Source organism: Eublepharis macularius, chromosome 4 (assembly GCF_028583425.1).
Source record: "Eublepharis macularius isolate TG4126 chromosome 4, MPM_Emac_v1.0, whole genome shotgun sequence".
NCBI lineage: Eukaryota > Metazoa > Chordata > Lepidosauria > Squamata > Eublepharidae > Eublepharis > Eublepharis macularius.
This window is the reverse complement of record NC_072793.1, coordinates 155,987,491-156,007,975: the sequence shown is the minus strand read 5'-3', so window position 1 is coordinate 156,007,975 and position 20,485 is coordinate 155,987,491. Positions and strand designations below refer to the sequence as shown.

The 20,485-nt window shown below is 42.1% G+C and overlaps 1 protein-coding gene across 1 annotated transcript; it reads right to left on the bottom strand.

Annotated features, from left to right (window-relative positions):
• Positions 1-1,462: 1,462 nt before the first annotated feature.
• Positions 1,463-16,989, bottom strand: LOC129327705 (E3 ubiquitin-protein ligase TRIM39-like). The gene is made up of 9 exons (XM_054976459.1): positions 16,561-16,989; positions 15,532-15,627; positions 11,957-12,169; positions 10,135-10,157; positions 9,455-9,561; positions 5,752-5,928; positions 5,344-5,370; positions 3,728-3,760; positions 1,463-2,413 (listed from the first exon to the last, which is right to left on the bottom strand). The coding sequence occupies exons 1-9, from the start codon at positions 16,987-16,989 to the stop codon at positions 1,869-1,871; spliced, it is 1,650 nt and encodes a 549-aa protein (XP_054832434.1). The 3' UTR covers positions 1,463-1,868.
• Between the last annotated feature and the right edge of the window lie 3,496 nt (positions 16,990-20,485).

The following is a 20,485-nucleotide window of genomic DNA, read 5'->3' as shown; positions in this document are numbered from 1 at the left end:
CCCCCCCCCCCCCCGCCTAGAGTTGCTAAACTCCAGGTGGGACCTGGCCGTCTCCCAGAATTACAACTCCTCTCCAGAATGGAGACCAGTTTCCAAAGGAGAAAATGGCACCTGCAGATGCCAGTCTCTAATATATCATAGATTATAGGTAAATTTACCCCCAAACTACCCCTTCCAGCGGCACCACTTCTGTATGTCGATATTTCCCAGGCCAGAGGTGACAACCCTACTACAGCCCGTCTTTCATGGCTTTTGTCCACGTATGCCTCATGAGACTGACCATGGGTGGTCAGCAGGGATCCTTCCTCCCTTTTCCTCTACAGAAAAGTGGATCAGATCCACCCCATTGTCTAGGGAATCCTTCAGTTCAAATATTACATGGGATACAGTGTCCTGTTATGTTTCTTTGCTCATGAGGTGTATAATGGGACTGGAGGGGAGATTCAAGCCTACTTGACACGTGCAACAAAATGAGGTGGTAGCGGGGCTGTACCATTTCAGATAGCACGGGGGGGGGGGGAGATTACATGAGGGAAAATTCTCTCTCAGAAAATTTTTAAAAGTACACAAAGGGAAAAGGTGCCATTTGCTAATTTCCCCATTTACAAAGAATTCCAGGGTAATTTTGAACAATGTGACCACAATAACTGCACAATCAAGTGGTACAGTCCATTCTACTGCCTAGGCATTCTCCCATCTCATTGTGCTACATGCGTAGACCACATATCAGCTAGCAAAATACCAGTAAGATGAAAATGGGCATTGTTTAAAAAAGTTAACCCTCCCTTACCCCAGTCTTGGCTCTGCAGTTACGATTTTAAATTTCAAAGAGTGGGGGATCCCTTCAGAAGTGAAGATCATTCTGTAACCATAAAGAACTTAGTAATTCCTCTCTGGTCCTCAAGGCGTCACCATTAGGATCTGCTAGATTTCAGGAAGCAGCTGTGGCAGGGGTGTTTCTCAGAATAGCTGTAAGTCCAGAGAGGGGAGCATGCTATGTGTTTTATCACTAAGGATCTGCCAAGCATGTCTGAAGTGGCAGAACGCCCAAGAACAACTTTGCATCTTATAACCAAGAGGAAAGAGCATGAGTTGTGTTTCCTCTTCTAGTACTGAGGTGTTAGGTACACAAAGGAAGGAGCACAGGAAGATGAGCATCTTCCAGTTACTCTCTCATGTTCTTCTGCTCAGAAAAAAAGAGTCCTTACTTTGTGGAGTGGTGTATCTCCCAGGAAACAGGAACACAAAAAGAACAGCTGCCTATCACATGACATATGAAGATGCCTTATACTGACTCGGACCATTGGTCCATCAAAGTCATTATTGTCTATTCAGACTGGTGGCGGCCATTCTGGGTCTCAAGCAGAGGTCTTCCGTATCACCTTCCACCAGAACTAAGTGGAGATACCAGTGATTGAACCTGGGACAAGCAGATACTCTACCATTGAGCCACAGCCTAGGACATCTTTAATCCACCTTTATTCCAAGGAACATGGAGCAACATACAAAGTTTCCTCTACTCATCTTGACAACAACCCTGTGAGGTGGGATAGGTCAAATGCAAGAGTGATTAGCCCAAGAGAACACAGTGAATCCATGGGTGAATGTTCCACTCTAAACACTCCACCACCTTAGATGCTACAGAGCCAGATAATACAGAAAATAAAAGATTCTGCCGGTTATCTGACAGCCAGTGAAATGTGATTTGTTCCACAATACCCAGTCCAGTCTTCATTTAATGAGTCTGCACAATATTGGCACACAAATGAAAAAAGTACCTCGGGCTGGGGATCTTGCTTTCATTATATTGATGAAATAATTCAGATCATGTGAAAGATCTCCCTCCTTGCTGATCTAAAAGTCAGATGCTACAGAAAACGAAGTCCAGCAAGATAGCCCGTACAGCACAATCTGAGATGAGCTGATGGTCCGCCAACACGGAAGAAAGCATAGACTTTCTGCCCCAAGAAAGAGGCAGACAGGAATTCATACAGTACAGTCTTACTATGGAAGTCCATAAATACAACCTTCCCATTTTCATAATGCAGATACACTTGTATTATTCTGGGTGAAGAGCTCAGAATCAGAGGGGTAGGGGGAGATGTATGAACCAAGTATTTGCTGTTGTTAAATGCCATGGCCCAAATTCCTTCCCTAGGGATCAAGTTGACTGACCCCTTCCTCTGCACAGACTCTAGAGCAACCCCAATAGCCCAAGGCCCCTCCTTGACCACCTCTACTATCCAGCAGTGATACCCAGAGGTGAATCCTTGGCTACTCAGCAAGCAGCGACTATGGTCAAATCTCCAGGGCCCAGGAAGCAGGGCATGTTGGATATCTCCTCCCCATCTCACGCTTTTGCCACTTCTGGAGACCACCAGACGAGGATGAGCTGTCTCCACATCAAATGTCACTGAAGGGAGAGAGACACACAAAGCATTGAACGGCCAAAGAATTTCTAACATTCACAAAAATACCTGAGCAATCAAGCCGACCTTGATATGCAAGAATGACAGTTTAGATTAAACAGGAGTCTTGTGGTACATTAAAGACTAACTATTCTACCCCAGCAGAAGCTTTCTAGCCCACAAATGCTTACACTGGAATAAAATTTTGTCTGTCCTAAAGGCGGCACAAAACTCCTGTTTATTTTTGTTGCAGACTACCATGGCTGCCCCTTTAGAAGTTTAGGCTGTAAAATACTGTCTGGCAGAAAATATTCTTTGCTTGTTGGTTCGGAAAGTATTGTGGATGTCAGCAGGGCAAAGTAAATGGGATCATATTCATAAGTGCTGCAAAGAAAGGACTGAGAAAGATGAAGGCTCTGCTTTACACCTCTCCTTAGCCACGGACTCGCTAGACTGGCTTTAGGAAAACCATTGCCTTCCAACTCTCATCTGCAATACAGAGATCACAATAATTCCTTAGAGGACTGTTGTAAGGACAACAAAGAATCTAAATTCTACATTATAATCATAATTAAGGCTGCATTTCTAGCTGGCTCTGGGAATCCTGCTCTATTTGGGGAGTCAGCGGCTTAGATTTACTAGAAAGTTTCTGCAAATAGATTTCTGCCTGCAGAACACAACTTTCTTGTCTCCCCACTCCTTTGTCAGCCAAACTCTGCTCCCAGTGATAAAGGTCACACTCTGTAAGCAGAAATCCTGCTGTCCCTGAAAACATGGATCCAAGTTGGTGTGTGCTAACAGCAGGGCAGGAGAGATCTGAGTTCAAATCCCCACTTGGTCCATGAGGTCACTGGATGATCTTGGACCAATCACTCACTCTTCCAAACTAACCTAACTCACAGCATTTTTGTGAGGATAAAGTGGAGAAGCCCTGACCTGAACAGCCCAGGCAAACCCAAACTCATCAGATCTTGGAAGCTAAGCAGTGTCGGTCTTGGTTAGCAATTGGATGGGAGACCTCCAATAAAGACCAGGGTGGTTATGGAGAAGTAGGCAATGGCAAACCATCTCTGTTAGTCTTGTGCATTGAAAATCCCAGGAGAGGTTGCCATAAGTCACCTATGACTTGATGTCACCTTCCACCACCAAGTGTAAGAAGGAAATAGCATAGACAAAAGGGGATAAACATGTGACCAAGTCAATCAACATCTTCTATCAACAGGCAAGCTGCCCTTAAACCCCCAAGAACATGCACATCTTGCCATTCCTTTGGGTAATTGCTGCATTCCTTCTTCATCTTCAGTAAAGATCAAACTTACATGATTCAATGAATGGTGTAGGAATCAGAGGTTCTGGAGGGAGAAAAAATGAGAGGAATGAAATCTTCTGGTACACAAAATTACCCCATTGAGTAAACTGTTCCCTGTGCAACTGAGCACAATTAGGGTTTCCACAGCATGGGGGGGGGGAATATCCTGTTCCTTTAACAGAGGCTTCATGGGATATTATTTACTCCAGGCCATGAAAAGCATCAACTGCCCACTTCTACATATGAAATATTTATTAAAAGGACAGGATATCTCCCCACCACCCCCAGCCAGCTGCCAACCTTAGCCACAGTGCAAAAGGATTAATTTTTATATTGTCCGTATTGTTGTGAAAACTGAATAGTATTCAGGAGTCAAAGTACTACATGCTGTGAAAAGAAAAGCAAAAACAAAGATGCTGATCTGAAAAAGTGTGGGGAAGTTTGGAAACAATGTTTAAAAGGAGTATGAGAAAGTCTTTAGAGAAATTGCACAAGGTGTTTTTGTTTTTTTTAACTGGAAGCGTTGAGAAGGAGTGTTGAAAGAGTAACAGGAACCAGAGAAACAAAGGGGAGAAAACTTTGTGATAATGACCTCAAGATCTATGAAGAAATGGGATTTAAAATGTTCAGAGGGCAGGTAAGGTGAACAGTATAACTATTAGAGAAACCCCATTTCTTCAGAAACAAGAAGCAAAATGTTAAGGGCACTGACTGGAAGTCAATGCCCTTAACCCTTCCTCTTCCTGAACAGACAAGTACATGTAGAGTCTAGCCTTATCTCTCCAAAGAAGAGGAGGGAGAGCTTACTCCCATTACAAGACCAATTACTAGAGTCCTAGACAAGAACAATAAAAACTAAACACACACACCCCTCAAAATACAAAGGGCTGTATACTTTTAAGAAGATAAACATGAGTCTAGAGGCACCTTAAAACCTGGCCGTTTCCACATGCCCTTAAAAGGACGGCCCACTCACAGAATGATGGCGATGTCTCCATTCGCAAAATGTTTGCAGGCCATTTGGCTTGTTTCTTCGGTGCCTTTTTTGACCATGGAAATTGCATTCCCAGAAAATTGCGCTGAAAAAACAAAAGCCAAACGGCCCGCAAAGGTTTTGCATACCGAGGTATCTGGATTCCTAGGGAAAAGCTGCCAGCATTCGGTGAGTGGGCCGTCCCTTTAAGGGCATGTGGAAACGGCCACTAGCAAGATTTTATTCCAGCATATACCTTCAGGGACATTGCAAATGGCTGCCTAGTGAGGACCCACAATATTCATCTACAGCCTGTAGACTATACTGGGGGTACTATCTATTGAAGTAGATATGCTCTTACTGGGTAGTTTCTGCATCATTTAATATGTCATGTCAAATTATTTGTGCTTTGCTTCAGAAACCTTTCCTCTCTATCTTCAGAATCAGAATTAGGCTTGTTTCCATACTCTATTGTAGTTTATTGAATGTCCCAGCCATTTATTGTACTGACTTAGAACTGCATAACTGGCCTCGAGTATCAATGAGAAAAGGCAGACTATAAATAACATATAAATAATCTCCCCCCGCCGCAACATATTAGCTCAGCAACTTATCTGGAAAGCCTCTAGAGAATGAAAGAGTGTTCCACTTACGTAAAATCAAATCTGAATATGGAAATCCTGAAAGATAAAGCATTTAAATGTTTGTTTATTTACATGTATATCCTATTTTGTCTCCTTATAGTCAAGACGGCTAACTGCACAATAGATGGACTTGGGAAGGTGGCTGCTGTCCCCCCTGGAACTCCTGTTGCTGATGGCACTCAGAGCAAACTGTGCTAAGAAACCAAACAAATACTAGGCATCCACCAGCTATGACCCATGATTATCCCTGTCTTCTCTCTCACCGCTAGGTTAGGACCTTGCCTTTATTACTTTCTCATGATGTCAATTATTGAAAAGCAGATGCTGAAGAAGCTGCACCCCTGGACGCAGTCCTAATTTTTCTCTGGGCCCTCTGGCACCAGAGTACACCCCCCCAATTTCCAGCCATCCGCTCACCTCTCTCTCCTGTAGTTGTTCCTCCTTGCTGTGGCCAAGGATGGATGGGCAGGCGAGCCAGGGATCCACCCCGATGATTGGCGGGCAGGTGAGTGGGCGAGCGAGCTGGCTGTTGGAGGGGTAGCAAGGTGGTACCTGCAGACTTGGGCTTGCTGAGATCATGTGGCGAGTTGTCTCCTGCATTGAAAATTTTTCACCATCATCACATTATGCCCCTTTGCTCCTTGCTGGGTTGCTTTTAGGACTGTGCGTCTCCCAGAAAAATAAGGTTGACACTACTGGCCCTTGCCAGGTTTCCAACCATGTCACCTAATAATGCATGGCCTGCACATCTCACGTCAGATTCTTGGCCATGCACATAACAGTGTAGTCTGGTACGCTTGTGTGTAGCTAAAATAAAAAATTATCTGTTACATCTGGTAATTTTGGCAGTGGTGGTACCATAGAAAGGGAAGAGGGGAGAAAAGAACAACAACTAAGACAAGTGCTGGAAGCCAACAGAAATACACACAACGGCTGTCTAGGGGAAAACTGAAGCTGCCTTGCACTGAATCAGATCACTGGTCCAGCAAGGTCAGTCTTGTCTATTCAGATTGGCAGCACCTTCCCAGGGTCTCAGGCAGAGAGAGGTTTTCACATCACCTGATCCTTTTAACTGGAGATACTGGGGACTGAACCTGGGATCTTCTACATGCCAAACAAATACTTTATCACTGAGCCAAGATTCTGTCCCTAAATTTGACTCCTTTGACTTGAGGAAGGTGGGGAAGGGATAAGGCTGCAAGCTTTAATTGGTGGCTATACCACCTTGTGAAGTGAAGCTGTATGTTAAGAAAATACATGTTTCCTATGCTGTTCATTTCCTATGATGGGAACACACCAGAACCACAACAGAATGAAAAAAAAAGAGATTGCCTTTCCTCTTAACAATGAATATTAAAGAGCAAGTTTTCATAACTCATCCACTGGCCCAAGGCAGCACCTGAAAGGAGGTTTTAGAAACATGCAGATCTATTTCAATTAATTTATCTGTTAAACAGAAAGAGGTTAATCAACTAAAAAATGTTATTGGCTGATCCTCCTAGGAAAAAAGCTACCCATCTTCTCTTGCGCGTAGCTTAAAGGAAGCAAGCCTAGAAGACACGCACTCACAAGGATGTTGGAAGTGCTATGAAACTGGCTAGCCAATCTAACGAAAGATTTGCGGTCAGTAAAATGGAGATCTCCCATGGGGATGGAGGGATGACAGAGGGTCTCTCTCAATCTCACCCAAGATTGATCTGATTGTTTCAGGTGGGTAGCTATGTTGGTCTACAGTAAAACAGCAGGATTTGAGTCTAGTGGCACCTTAGAGACCAACAAGATTTTCAGGGCATACGCTTTCAAGACTCTTGAAAGCTAATACCCTAAAAATTTTGTTGTAAGGTGCCACTGGACTTGAATGATCAAACTGACTCTCAAGAAATATAAATATACAAGCAAGGTATAAAATAAACACTGGAAGGTCACCAGGGATTAAGATAGGAGGCTGCTTGGCTTCAAGGATTGAATAATGGAAAGGGAAGGGGAAACCACCAGAGTAGGAACAATGATGAAAAATAATGAATGAATAAAGAAGAAAAATTAAGTCAATCTGTATTGGAGCCCAAAGCTCTCCTCCAAATCAAGAAATTTTTTTACACACACTAAACAAATTATTAAGCAAGAAGCATCCAGTAAATAAACAAGGTGCAAACAGGATGGCGTCCAAAGTCACGGTAAGTATAGAAAAGTCTTCATGTGATCATAAACATCTCTGCATTTCTTTACAGGTGGAGGCAAAGGAGGTGGGGCAAGAACAGCAAACTCGCATCGCCCGACAGCAGCGCCGGCTTGAGTCCGGTGATTAATTACATCCTCACGTGAGGACGCCGGATGTAATTAATTTGACTGTTTCCCACTTGATTATACTACAGTGTGTTGTAGACTATTAACTGTTTGATTGTTGCTTGGTGGAAGTTTTCGCCCCTGAAGAGGTTGTTGCTACGAAACACCGGACTCAAGCCGGCGCTGCTGTCGGGCGATGCGGGTTTGCTGTTCTTGCCCCACCTCCTTTGCCTCCACCTGTAAAGAAATGCAGAGATGTCTATGATCACATTAAGACTTTTCTATACTTACCGTGACTTTATACTGGGCATTATACCTGTGGGATGCCTTCCCGTTTGCACCTTGTTTATTAACTGTGGATGTTTACTGGATGCTTCTTGCTTAATAATTTGTTTAGTGTGCGTAAAATTTTTGTTGATTTGGAGGAGAGATTTGGGCTCCAATACAAATTGGCTTAATTTTTGTTCTTTATTCATTCATTATTTTTCATCATTGTTCCTACTCAGGTGGTTTCACCTACCCTTTCCATTGCTGTATACTGTGAGTAGGCACCTCTCCTTTCTTTACTTGGCTTCAAGGATTGGGCATGTTGGACTTTAGAGACTCAAGTCCTAGAGATTCTTCTGTGCACATCCTGAGAAATATATTATCCTGGCATCCAGAAATATTGGGTTCTTCCCCCTGGACAGAAATGTCCCTATCAAATCCTCCTTAGTTAACAATTTACTGTAAAGCAGTTTTGGATAAGGCTTATACTGCACAAAACGCTAGAAAGTAAAAGCCACTGCAAGTGAGGAGGAATTCTATCAAAAAGAAGTGCAGCAGAAAGATGAAACAACAAAATGAGATTCTCACAATAGCAGTAACGCAGTCTGTGGGGCTAAACAAAGCTTGTGAACTTAACTCCATAAGCAGAAAATACTGCAAAGCAAGATGGATGAAAAGCAATGAGTTTTTTTTTAATTATCAGATTTTATTTAAATTGGATTTTTAATCTAAAGAGACATTATAGTCCAAAGGTTATTCATCATGAAATAAGGGTTAGTTTTTAATTATGTCGCATGCAATGTTTAACATTTTTGGTAAATGAATTCCATTAATCCATTCACAAGATTATTGAGCAATTTTTCTATCTAGAAGATATTATCACAGATGTTTGCTTTAATAGTTCTCAAAACTGTAAATTTGTGTCTGCAGAGATCACACGTCTCTTCTTCACAGCAAAAATGTTATAAACATACAGAGTTGAGAAAAAAGACCTTAATCCCATTGTTCCTTTGCAAATCTATGTACACAGAATCAACCCTTTACCTCTTAAGTGCTAAATTTCAAAAAATTCAATGAATAGAAGATTGTTGAGAGTAGACTAGATCTGCACAAGAAACTAAGTGTGAGGAGGGAGGGGCAAGCAGTAAAAATGAAAGTGAAACCTTTTGAGAATAATACTTCACAAGTCTTTGGATCTTTGTATGTCTAGCCTGAGATTTATCATTATTCTTTCCCTATATAACCAAATCAGTAATTTTTGGATATAACTGTAAAACTAATCTGAAACGTTATTCTAAAAATAAAACCTTTATCTGGGTGTAAATATTAAGATTATACCAGCAAGAATGAGTCTTTATGTAGAAAACCATTATTTAAATTTAGTCTTACTGACTAGTCATTTAAATTGTGATTCAAATCGATTTGATTTAAATCAAATCCACTCTGCTGCAAAGTGTTTCAAATTTTTGTTGTTGTTTAACTTTAAAGTAGACACGGTTCGCTTTCTTTAAGGAAACAAAAGTTGATTCCTGTGGTGATTGTTTAAATGATGATGATGATAATCTGTTACCTGAAAAGACATTCAGTTTGCTCTGAACCAACAGAATTTTCTGAAGGACGGAAGCAGCTGTCACACTCATTTCAGCTTTGGGTTCCCTAGCCATTTCCTTCTCACATCTGGAAAGAGAAACTATTTATTAAAATAGAGCACTGTGCTATAAAAGCCACATGTAAACCCCCAAATTATACAACCCCCCACTCCTTTTCTGCCTACTCTGACCTCTTAACTGCCAGGACTCCCCCTCACCCCACCCCTTTATTGTTTTTGCCTCTATGAAAAATATACCAAATTCAAAAAATAAAATAAAAACTAGATTATACCATAAATTCCGTGGGAACCTCAGAATCCTTTTGTTTCCCTTCATGAGAGAAGACAAAGGGGTGGTCTCCAGAAAGATTAGAGTTCAGTTTTCTTCCACATACTTTCTCCTCAACATGTAAGAGGAACAAGGAGAACAGTGCAGGATAGTGTTCAACTGAGCTGTTCAATTCTCATGCAGGGAAAGTAGTGAATTTAACAGTCAACTAAAAGGACGCTTCAACTGCGGGATGTCGCACATGGGGGTTGTTTGGCCTCCATCGTTACTCAACATGGCTGCCACTCACTCTTTTGTGTCCTAGTGTCAACACCAACTGTATTGAATGGATAAGCACGTTCCCTCGTATTACAAAAGTGAAGCAACTACTTACTTGCTCAGGAAGGCCCCAATGTCCTAGAGGGAAGAAAAAAGAGATAAGTCTCTCATGCCAACACTGGAGATAACTTTTTGGCATGAAACTTTCTTTTATACTGGCCAGTTGGGTATCCCAACACCTACAGCAACAAAACCAAAACTCTGTACTTACCGTGACCGCCATACAATGCAGAATCTCATATAGGGTATAAACATCAGCCTTATGAGAATCCCAGATCAAACTATTAAAAAGGTATGTTTTTACCTTGATTGGTTTGAAAGCGACAAGAGAAATGCAAACAGAAGATTCACATCACTCCATGGGCGCCTTTGCATGACACACAAAGGCTCTCATACAATCTACTAATCCACCACATGATTTGAGCCTAAGAACACTGGGTTTCTTTGTGGTATTCTATGCCACAACAGGTGCAACATACACACATTCCCTTTCTTCTGTCTGACACAGAATCAGATATCCCAAGTGTCACAAAATAATAGCCTTCATCTTATCTCCAGGATGGAATAAAAAGTCTACATGGCTAGAAGATCCAGCACTTGCTGAGGGTATTCCCGTCTAGAAGTGTCCCCCCTGCCACCCCAACTCATTTCCTAAAGTTTCTGGCAACCTGTGGGAAAGGGTCCCTCTAGGCAGAGACAGAAATGATGTTGCATACCACCATAACATTTCCATTTCCCTAAGCTGGAAGCAACTTGACAGCACATAAAACACACACTTCCTCTTGCTACTCCTTCCCCAATCTTTGAGTGGGTGGGTGATCTGTTGAAACTGGGTGTATCTTTTCTTCTTAAAAGGACTGTATGTAAAGACCTAGAACTTGGTTGGTGTCCTGGTTCAGAGGCATACTTGCACCACGAATCTCAATCTTCATGTTTTTAAAGCAACTTTATACATATATAATCACTTGGAAACGGCTGTGTCCTTTCTGATGAGGGTCCAGGTTAGAATGCACCATATGTATTTTGCTTTCACACGCATCGGATAATGCACTTTCAATGCTCTATAGCAACTGCTTGCAACTGGATCTTCCTGTTTCACACAGAAAAATCCAGTTGCAAATGATTGCAATAGTGCATCGATACTGCATTACCCTCCAATGTGTGAAAGAAGCCTCAATAAGCTTCCCAGGGCTACAACAGAACGCTGGACAGCTCCGTGTCTCTCCCTCATAGTTCCTATTCTCTGTCTTTATTCATCTGCCCTTGCAACCCCCCCCCACCTGATGTAGTCACAAAACAGATTGAAAAACCAGAATGGTACTCAGGGATAACCTGTCTCAAAATAGTCCAAAGAAAACAACAACAGGACACCAATATCTTCTCACTCTAATCCAGCTGAGTACACTTCGCACTGTACCTCTACATTCTGGCTCTAACAGGCCGTTCTATAAAGGCTGATAGATCTTCATTCTCGTTTGCATCTGATGAAGTGAGCTTTGACTCATGAAAGCTTACACCCTGGCAAGTTTTGTTGGGCTCTAAAGTGCTACTGGATTCAAATTTCGTTCTACTACTACAGGCCAACTCAACTACCCACCTGAAATGGAAGGAAGAAGTGGCAATAAGGGTCATGCTTACAGTATGCAATGCAGAGCCACCATGAAAGCTAAAACTTGTTTGGTTGAAAAGAAAGCTGAAATGTTCACAATTCAAAGTCAGCTCCTGCAGTTGTCTGAACAAGCTGATATGAAGAAAATACATTGCCCCAACCATGTGAACCGGAAATCTTGTTCTGGCTAAAACAGTAGGAAGTGTGAACTTGTTGATGTGGGCTCTTTTCCTTTTTCTGCATGAAGGATCTATAGGCATTGCCTCACCTGCAAGAATTCAAGGGCTGGCTGCAGGCACTTTCCCTCCATCTCTCCAATCAACTCTGTGAGATGGGAACTGTGTTCCAAGGCATCGCTTGCATTTTCGTCTAGCATCTGCACAGCTTCTTCCTCGGCATTTTTTAGCAGGGCTAACAGAGGCTGGGCTTCTTGCTTTGGAAATGTGCGCTCTTTCCGCTCCCTAATATGTATGATATTCCTCTGCAGAGAAAAAAAACATGGAACAAAAAATAAGTCCAGTTTTGCTGAAACTGAAAGAGACCTTGAAGTTGAAATGGATAGCTCGTTGAAAAAAGTCGACTCAGTGTGTGGAGGCAGCAGGTGTGAAAAGGGCAAACTCCATGCTAGGGGTTATTAGGAAGGAACAGGAGTGAAAATGAAAATGCCGCTATTATAATGCCCCTATGGTACGGCCTCGTTCGGAAAACTGCATGCAGCTCTGGTCGTCGTATCTCGAAAAGGACACTGTAGAACTGGAAAAAGTACAAAAGAGGGCAACCAAGAGGATTAGGGGATTGGAGCATCTTTCCTATGTAACTCAAGGGCTTCCAATGAAGGACAAAAAGAATTACTTCTTCACTAAATGATTGTGGAATAAATTGCCAGTTGAGGTGGTGATAGCCCTGAGCAAAAATGGCTTTGAAAGATTAGACTTATTCATTGAGGAGAGGTCCATCAATGACAGCTAGCCATAGTCTCTCAAGGGAGCCTCCGTATCATAGGCAGTGAGCCTCTGAAACCCAGTGCTAGGAGGTAACATCACGGAAGGGCTTTAGCCCCTATGCCATGTTGTTGGCCTTCCAGAGAAACTGGTTGGCCACTGTGTGAAACAGGATGCTGGACTAGAGGGACCATTGATCTAATCCAGCAGGGTTCTTCTTAGGATTTTTTCATCCTCAGGGCAAAGTAGGAAATGTCACTTGGGCCATTTCCACACACATTGAAAAATGCACTTTCAATGCACTTTAGCAATCCTTTGGAAGTGGATTTTTTTGTTCCACACATGGAAAAGCAGTTCCAAATGTTCACTAAAGAGTATTGAAAGTGGATCGTCCAATGTGTGCGGAAGTGGCCTATGTATTTAATATGCTTTTATTTTAGAGATCTCTGCCCTGCCTTTCTTTAGAAATAAGTTCAAAAGCAGCAATGCTAGACAAGAACAATAAAAACAAATCAGAGAGCAGAATAACAGTGAAACAATGAGATAAAGCCAGCAGAATACGTATCAGAAATATAATCTTAATTTAGATGCAAAAAGTGCCTATGTGTTTGGAGACTGAACAGTTATGATTTAGGCACCAAGCAAATTTGGGTGGGGAGAGACTTCCAACCGTCACTGGGGTGCCACTGTGAAAAAAGACAGGCCCTTTCTTTAGTAACTATTTGAAATCAGGAAACAAATTGTTTTTGGAAGGTGTGATACTTTTTAGGTGTGTATCCTGGTAGACTGATTTAGATAATTTAAATCAGTAATTAAAATCACCAGAACAGCTGGTTTAAATTAAGTTTCCCATTGGTACCGCATATATTTCCTAAACAATGGTGCACTCTAATTGCTTAATCTAAACACAGAGAAAACATGTTAATTTACAGCAAAGCAGATCATTTCCAGTACCCAAGAGGGTATACTTCCCCTTTCCAGTATTGTGCGTAAATTGCCTGCTTTGCTATAATCTCAGTCCCATCCCAGAAACATGAAACAGCTAGCAACCCAAAAGCTTGTGTTCTTGGCAGCCCAGGTGGCTTTTCAGAAGCAGCTCTGTGTACGTGGAGATGACCTGGGGCTGATATTTAGCAGGCAGAGCAGTCTGCTTTTAGAAGGGGAACAGAAGATGGTTTTAGATCCAGAGGAGTTAGCCGTGTTAGTCTGTAGTAGCAAAATCAAAAAGAGTCCAGTAGCACCTTTAAGACTAACCAATTTTATTTTATTGTAGCATAAGCTTTCGAGAATCAAGTTCTCTTCATCAGATGCCTGATCCGAACTGGTCAAATACAGAAGAGGAGGGGAGGGGAAAGAACGGGACATATATCACAAGAAGACAGGATGCAATTAGTGTGAAGGCAATCAAAACATTCCTTTGCTTGTAAATGTAAACATCTCCTTTTGGTGTGGAGTCAGTTTGCCGCAGTGAAGGTATACAATTCCTATGTAGTCCTTCTGCTCTGTACATTGGACAAACCAGCCAACCTCTACGCAAAAGAATAAATGGACACAAATCTGACATTAGAAATGGAAACGTCAAAAAACCAGTGGGAGAACACTTCAATCTACCAGGACATTCCACCAAAGACTTAAAAGTCGCTGTGGTTCAACAGAAACCCTTCAAAAACAAAATCCAACGGGAGGCTGCTGAATTGGAATTCATATGTAAATTTGACTCTGTCAAGCTGGGACTGAATAGAGACTATGAATGGTTATCACATTATCACAGGTAACAGATTTCCTTTACAGAGGAGTGGTCTGGGGGAGCCCAGAGACACCTGGTGTGGGCTTTGTTTGTCAATTATCTCAGCCTGAGTGCGTGTGGGCTTTCGGGGACCACAGTTCTCTTTGTCAGATGCAGCTGGCAGGGAGAGCTGTGGTTATTGAGGGCTTATACTACATAGGAATTGTATACCTTCACTGCGGCAAACTGACTCCACACCAAAAGGAGATGTTTACATTTACAAGCAAAGGAATGTTTTGACTGCCTTCACACTAATTGCATCCTGTCTTCTTGTGATATATGTCCCGTTCTTTCCCCTCCCCTCCTCTTCTGTATTTGACCAGTTCGGATCAGGCATCTGATGAAGAGAACTTGATTCTCGAAAGCTTATGCTACAATAAAATAAAATTGGTTAGTCTTAAAGGTGCTACTGGACTCTTTTAGAAGATGGTTTTGTTTGCTTACAGACAGTAATCATAATCTGAGACCTGAAAAAATGGTATCTTAGGTAGTTAAGCAACACAAAAACACTGCAATGTCAGATCACCCTGGTAGGCACCACGGTTGATCCTCCTAGCAATGCAAAAAGGATGGCATTGCCTGGAGCCATGAAGCTGGAGCTAGCCAGCTTCTCAACTAGTGAAAAAGGCATGAAATGAAAAGGGCATGATCACTAAAAATGCTATGCTGGGAATGATGGAACCTGCACAGACAAAAGTCAATTAGATGCGGGATGTAGTAGAAGGGGAATTGGGATGGATTATGTGAAAAAGCTTGCTGGATCCAACCCACGGGCTGTATCCCACTCTCTCAATGCAATCCTAAGGACACTTTCCTGACAGTAAATACCACTGAGTAGACCTGCTTAGGATTCCACTGCCTCTCTCCCAGCATTCCAAGCCCATTTTACATTATTATTATTATACAAAAAATATAAAGAGATCCCCTTATTAAAGCAAATAAGTTGAGACATTTCAGAGGATTGTTAACAACATAAACTAGCATCTCTTGCTTATGTAGGTGACATACTAACATGAGACAAAAACTACAACAGTTTACATGATCAAAGAAAGAAAGCGGAAGGCATCCATTACTTCAATATCCACAGCACAACTGAGGGCAAATGAGGATACCTACTATTGTATCCTTAATTACTTGCTCGTTACTTTCCTTTTTCTTTAGAATTTCATCTCTCTCCTTCTTCAATAATGTCAAGTGACTTCGGATTTGATCCTAAAAGAAAGAAAATACTTAATGTCTCAATTTTTATGATGTCAAGAACTGTACACAGATCTAGGCAACAGTTGTAGCAATGGTTACTAGTTAACTTGGTTTCAAAAGGAGACTAGACAAAATCATGGAAAAGAGGTTCATCAATGGCTACCAGCCATGGTAACTAAAGGGAGCTTCCATGTTCAGAGGCACTATACCAGTGCATGGGGGGGGGGGAGACAGCAGGGGGAGGTTTTGGTTTCTCTGCCCAGCCTGCAGGTCTTTCAAGACTACCTGGTTGGCCTCTCTGTGAATAAGATGCTGGACTGGATGATTCGTTGGTCGGGTCCAGCATGGCTCTGCTTATGTTAACACACTGAACTAAATGGCTTTGATCCTAGGAGGTGGAATTGAACAACAGCTTGGAAAGATTGATAAATTAAAGGCATATAAGAAAAGGTTAAATAAATCTGGTCTATTTAGTCTAGAGAAAATTAAGATCTGATGCACATTAACTTGAAAGTAAGTCCCACTGGACATGCCCCCAAGTAAATCTACATAGGATCGTGTCCCAAGGGCAGGCTGTAAAGATCCCAAAATCTGTTCTTAAATAAACTGGCTGCAAATGACTCTCTCTCTCTCTTGGCCTTAATCTTTTTTCCCCTCTCGTGCAAAAAAGGCAAGTAAGCAATACGGCCAAATAGTGCAGTTACTGGAGGTTGGGGAGGAGGTGGCAGAGCTCAGTGGTCTCAGGTGCTCCCCCCTCCCCCCATTCTAGCACATCAAAGATATTGTGAAGTTGTGATGCCCATTTTATAGGCAATAAGATTCTTGTGCAAAGAGGCCTGGAAGATTTTTTTTCCCCGTCTTTCCCACACTCGTTCTTTATTTCGGTTGTTCTTAATAAAAGGTCGCACGTGCCCTCGGTTTTTGCAACTTCATGCTCGCGCGTACCTGGTAATCCTGGACCGCCTCGTCTATGGGAAGCGCTGCGTGCGTTTTGTGAGCTCGGGATTCTTTGCAGATCAAGCAGAGGAAAGCTCCGTCCTTCGGGCAGAAGAGCTTGAGGACCTCCTTGTGCTTGCCGCACACCCCCTGCTCTCCATCGGGCTCGCTCAGCCGGTGCAAACGCAACTGCTGGATCAGCTCCGCCACATTCCCCAAGCGCCTGTTTGTCTGGAGATTGGCCCAGGAAAAGGGTTTCCTGCACTCGGGACAACACGAGGCGCCGAGATCCAGTTTTTCCCTGTACTGGGTGATGCAGGTGCGGCAGAAATTGTGCCCGCAATCGGTGATCATCAGCGGGTCTTGAAAATAATCAAGGCAGATGGAGCAGGTCGCTTCCTCCTGGAGAGCCGCGGCAGGATCCCCGGACGTGGCCATCGAAGCCGTCTGCTGAACGCGCAGAGGGAAACGGTTCCAACAGCGTGCAGGAGGCCGGGGAGGATTGAGGGGCGGAGAATGAGGACGCCTCGGCTCAAGTTTCAGGGGGGGCGGGGTGGGGGAGGAAAATGTTGATTGGCTGCAATGGCGTTGCGGGTGCTCAAGCAGCTACATTTCATTGGTGGGCAGAAAGTAAACTGCTCTCCATGCGTTCCCGTGGCCAATCGGAAAAGCGTTAGCGCCGGGTTTGAAATTTCGTCTAAATTCCCCTCTGCGGGGGGTATAGCTTTAGCGGAAATCACTCATCGGTTTCTCATCTGCAAGCCATTGCAACACACACATACCCCCAACCCTTTTCCGGTGTTGTCCTGAGAACGACCGAGGCAAAAATTGTTTTTATGAAAATAGATGTATTTTTCTGTGATTTTAAAATGTTTCTGTAATTGTTGTAACCCGTCCTCTGCCCACTTGCGGGGAGGGCGGACTAGAAGCCTAAGAAATGAAATGAAAGCACTTGACACAGCGCCCTCCGTATAATTTACTCATTCTCAGATACTACAGTTCCCGCTCCCATTTCACGTATGTGAACTACAGGGTAGTTCCTATGTTGTTTAATACGTCAGTCTATTGCTTGTGCTGTTTCAGCTTTTCTTGAACTCTCTATTGGATTTATATTGGTTTTAAATCTTTCCAAATTTGCATGTATATATCCTAATCAGTGTTTATTGAAATGTCTTTGGAATGTGTACTGACTCACTCTCTGTAATCTGTCTTGAGCTTCAGTGAGAAAGGCAGACTAAAAATAACGCAAATGAATAAATTTCTATATAGTTTAAAATTCATTTACAGCGCAATCCTAAGGGAAACCAAGTTAATCCTAAGCATTACTTCTGTCTAAGCTCATTTTAGTCAATGGACTTAGACTGGAGTAACTCGCCATAAGATTGCACTGTTAGTGTATATTTGTTGCGTCTTTCCTACAAAGAGTGTAGGGTAAAAGTCATTGTTCCCTCTCGGGACTCCATTTTGAGTGCCCCAAGGTCAAGTTTCAGGTAAGGGGGAGGGAAATCTAAACAGTTCTCCCTCATCCTAGCCCAGCTCTTCAACCTCCACAACACACTGGCTTAAACATTTGGACATCTGTTCCCAAGCTGATCGAGCTACTTCAGGATGGAGAAATGTTTGAAAAGAATTGAGTTACCTAGGATTACACTGAGTTAGTGGCCGATGAAGGATCAAAATTCTGTCTAGAAGGCCAAACTTTGGATCCAGGTGTTGCATTGCTTGCCCACATAAGCCATATCTCAAACAAGTCACTTTGAATCACCAAGCTCAATGCAAAGACTGGATTTCTTATCTAGTCCATTTGGGGACTTCTTTTTAATGACCTGATATGTTAAAGCAATCTCAAACATGCTTCTTTAGAAGGAAGTCTGAATTCAGAAGTAAGTGGGAATAACTTAGAAAATATGATTAGGGATAGGGTGTATCTCATGTGATTGCAGACACACGGTGTAGTGGGATGACTAGAGTGTTGGACTAGGACCTGGGAAGTTCCAGTCTCCACACAGCCAGGTTCATTGGGTGACCTAGGGCTCTCTCTTAGACTGGCCAGGCTCACAGAGTTGATGTGGGGAGAAGATGAAGGGGCAGAAGTCATATATGCTGCCCTGAGCGATTTGAAAGAAGGGCAGAATAAAAATACTTAAACAGTACTCCAAGCTCTGCTCACGACCTGAGTTCGATCCCGGCAGAAGCCGGGATCAAGGTTGACTCAGCCTTCCATCCTTCTGAGGTTGGTAAAATGAGTACCCAGTTTCCTGGGGGTAAAGTGTAGATGACTGGGGAAGGCAATGGCAAACCACCCCGTAAAAAGTCTGCCGAGAAAATGTCGTGATGCAACATCCCCCCCATAGGTCAGTAATGACTCGGTGCTTGCACGGGGGACTACCTTTACCTTTAAGGTAATGGCGTACACCAAGCACACACTAAATGGAATTTTATGAGTGGTAAATTCATGTCCCAATCTATCCTTACATAAGATATTGAAGTTAGTGGAATTTAAGCAGACTACTAAGTGCCTCACATCTTAAAGCTAGACAAGTTTGCTCAGAAGTCTCATTGATTTCAATAGAACTTTCTACAAAGTAAATATGCTTGAGAATGGTGTAACTCTAGGATGTGTAAAGTAGGCAGGGATCTCTCACACTTTGCTTGTGATTCTCAGTTTGGCGTGCAGATAAGCTCATGGGGTCATTCATTCAGTTTAAAAGAGACTCTGATGCTGGCTGACTGTAGCTCCATTTGTGACTCAAGTTGCATCTTTAGGGAAGAATCTGGTATTTTGTGTCCTAGTTTGAAACAAATATGAAATTGAGTTGTATGATAAAATTGATCAAGACATGGAGAGCAAAGGGCTATAATGTTGTTAGACACACTCAAATCATTCTGTATTGCTTATATTGTATATAATATTTTTTTAAAAACAAAACTGATCAAGACAAGGACCTAAATTTTTTTTGTTTAACCTGATGGATAAATGAAATGATGGAAAGGATAGACATTAAAGAATATACATTATATTTTATTCTTACATTTGGTAGGAGAAAAATACAGTAAGTTACAATGCCAGCAAGTAAATTATTTTTATATTATTTATCATTATTTATTATCATTATTATATGAGAAGACTTTGGTACAACGGGCTCTGAAAAATGCAGTCATTTCAGTAAATATGTCGAGCAAGCAGTTTGAGTATCAAATATATTCTGTATTTTCTCCCTAGAATCAAGGGCATATATCATATCCCAGTCTACAGTATCCCAAAATACTGCCATTTAATACTCAGACCAGATTATTTTTGAATGTAATAAATTAGGGTTTCAGTATCCATATTAGAATGAACACTGGCCATGGAATCATATTCTAGAAATAGAAGCTTATCATATTCTAAGGCTGATATAATTCAATCAATGCATTTAATACAAAAAAGCAAATATAATGCGACAATATACATTTACACATTAGAAATGAAACATCTTAACAGAACATTACTATACATCTATCACCAGTATTACTATACATCTATACATCTAGCAACAGAGAATTTTAAAGTTCAAATTAAAAAGATGGAGGCTCCTCATTTAAAGTAAAAGATCAAAACCTATCCTGCCATGGTTTGGCCAGAACAATCACCTGTTCTGCTGTTCATATTTGAGTTGCTTACTCATAGAGATTCAGGCTTGAGAAATGACAGCCAGCCACTTGCTCTGATCACTCTTGATGAGCAATCTTCACAAGTTTAGTATACCAAGGGCTAAAGTATAATAAGCACTTCAAATAAACCTAAAGTGGTTATCTCACAGCTGTCTCAGAAGCCCTCAGATGGCTTAGATCTAGGATAACAAGGTACACTCACCACCAAGAGTTCTCTTATCATACAACTTATTAGTCCATTTACAAAGGTCACTACATGTATTTGACAAGGGGTTAGCTT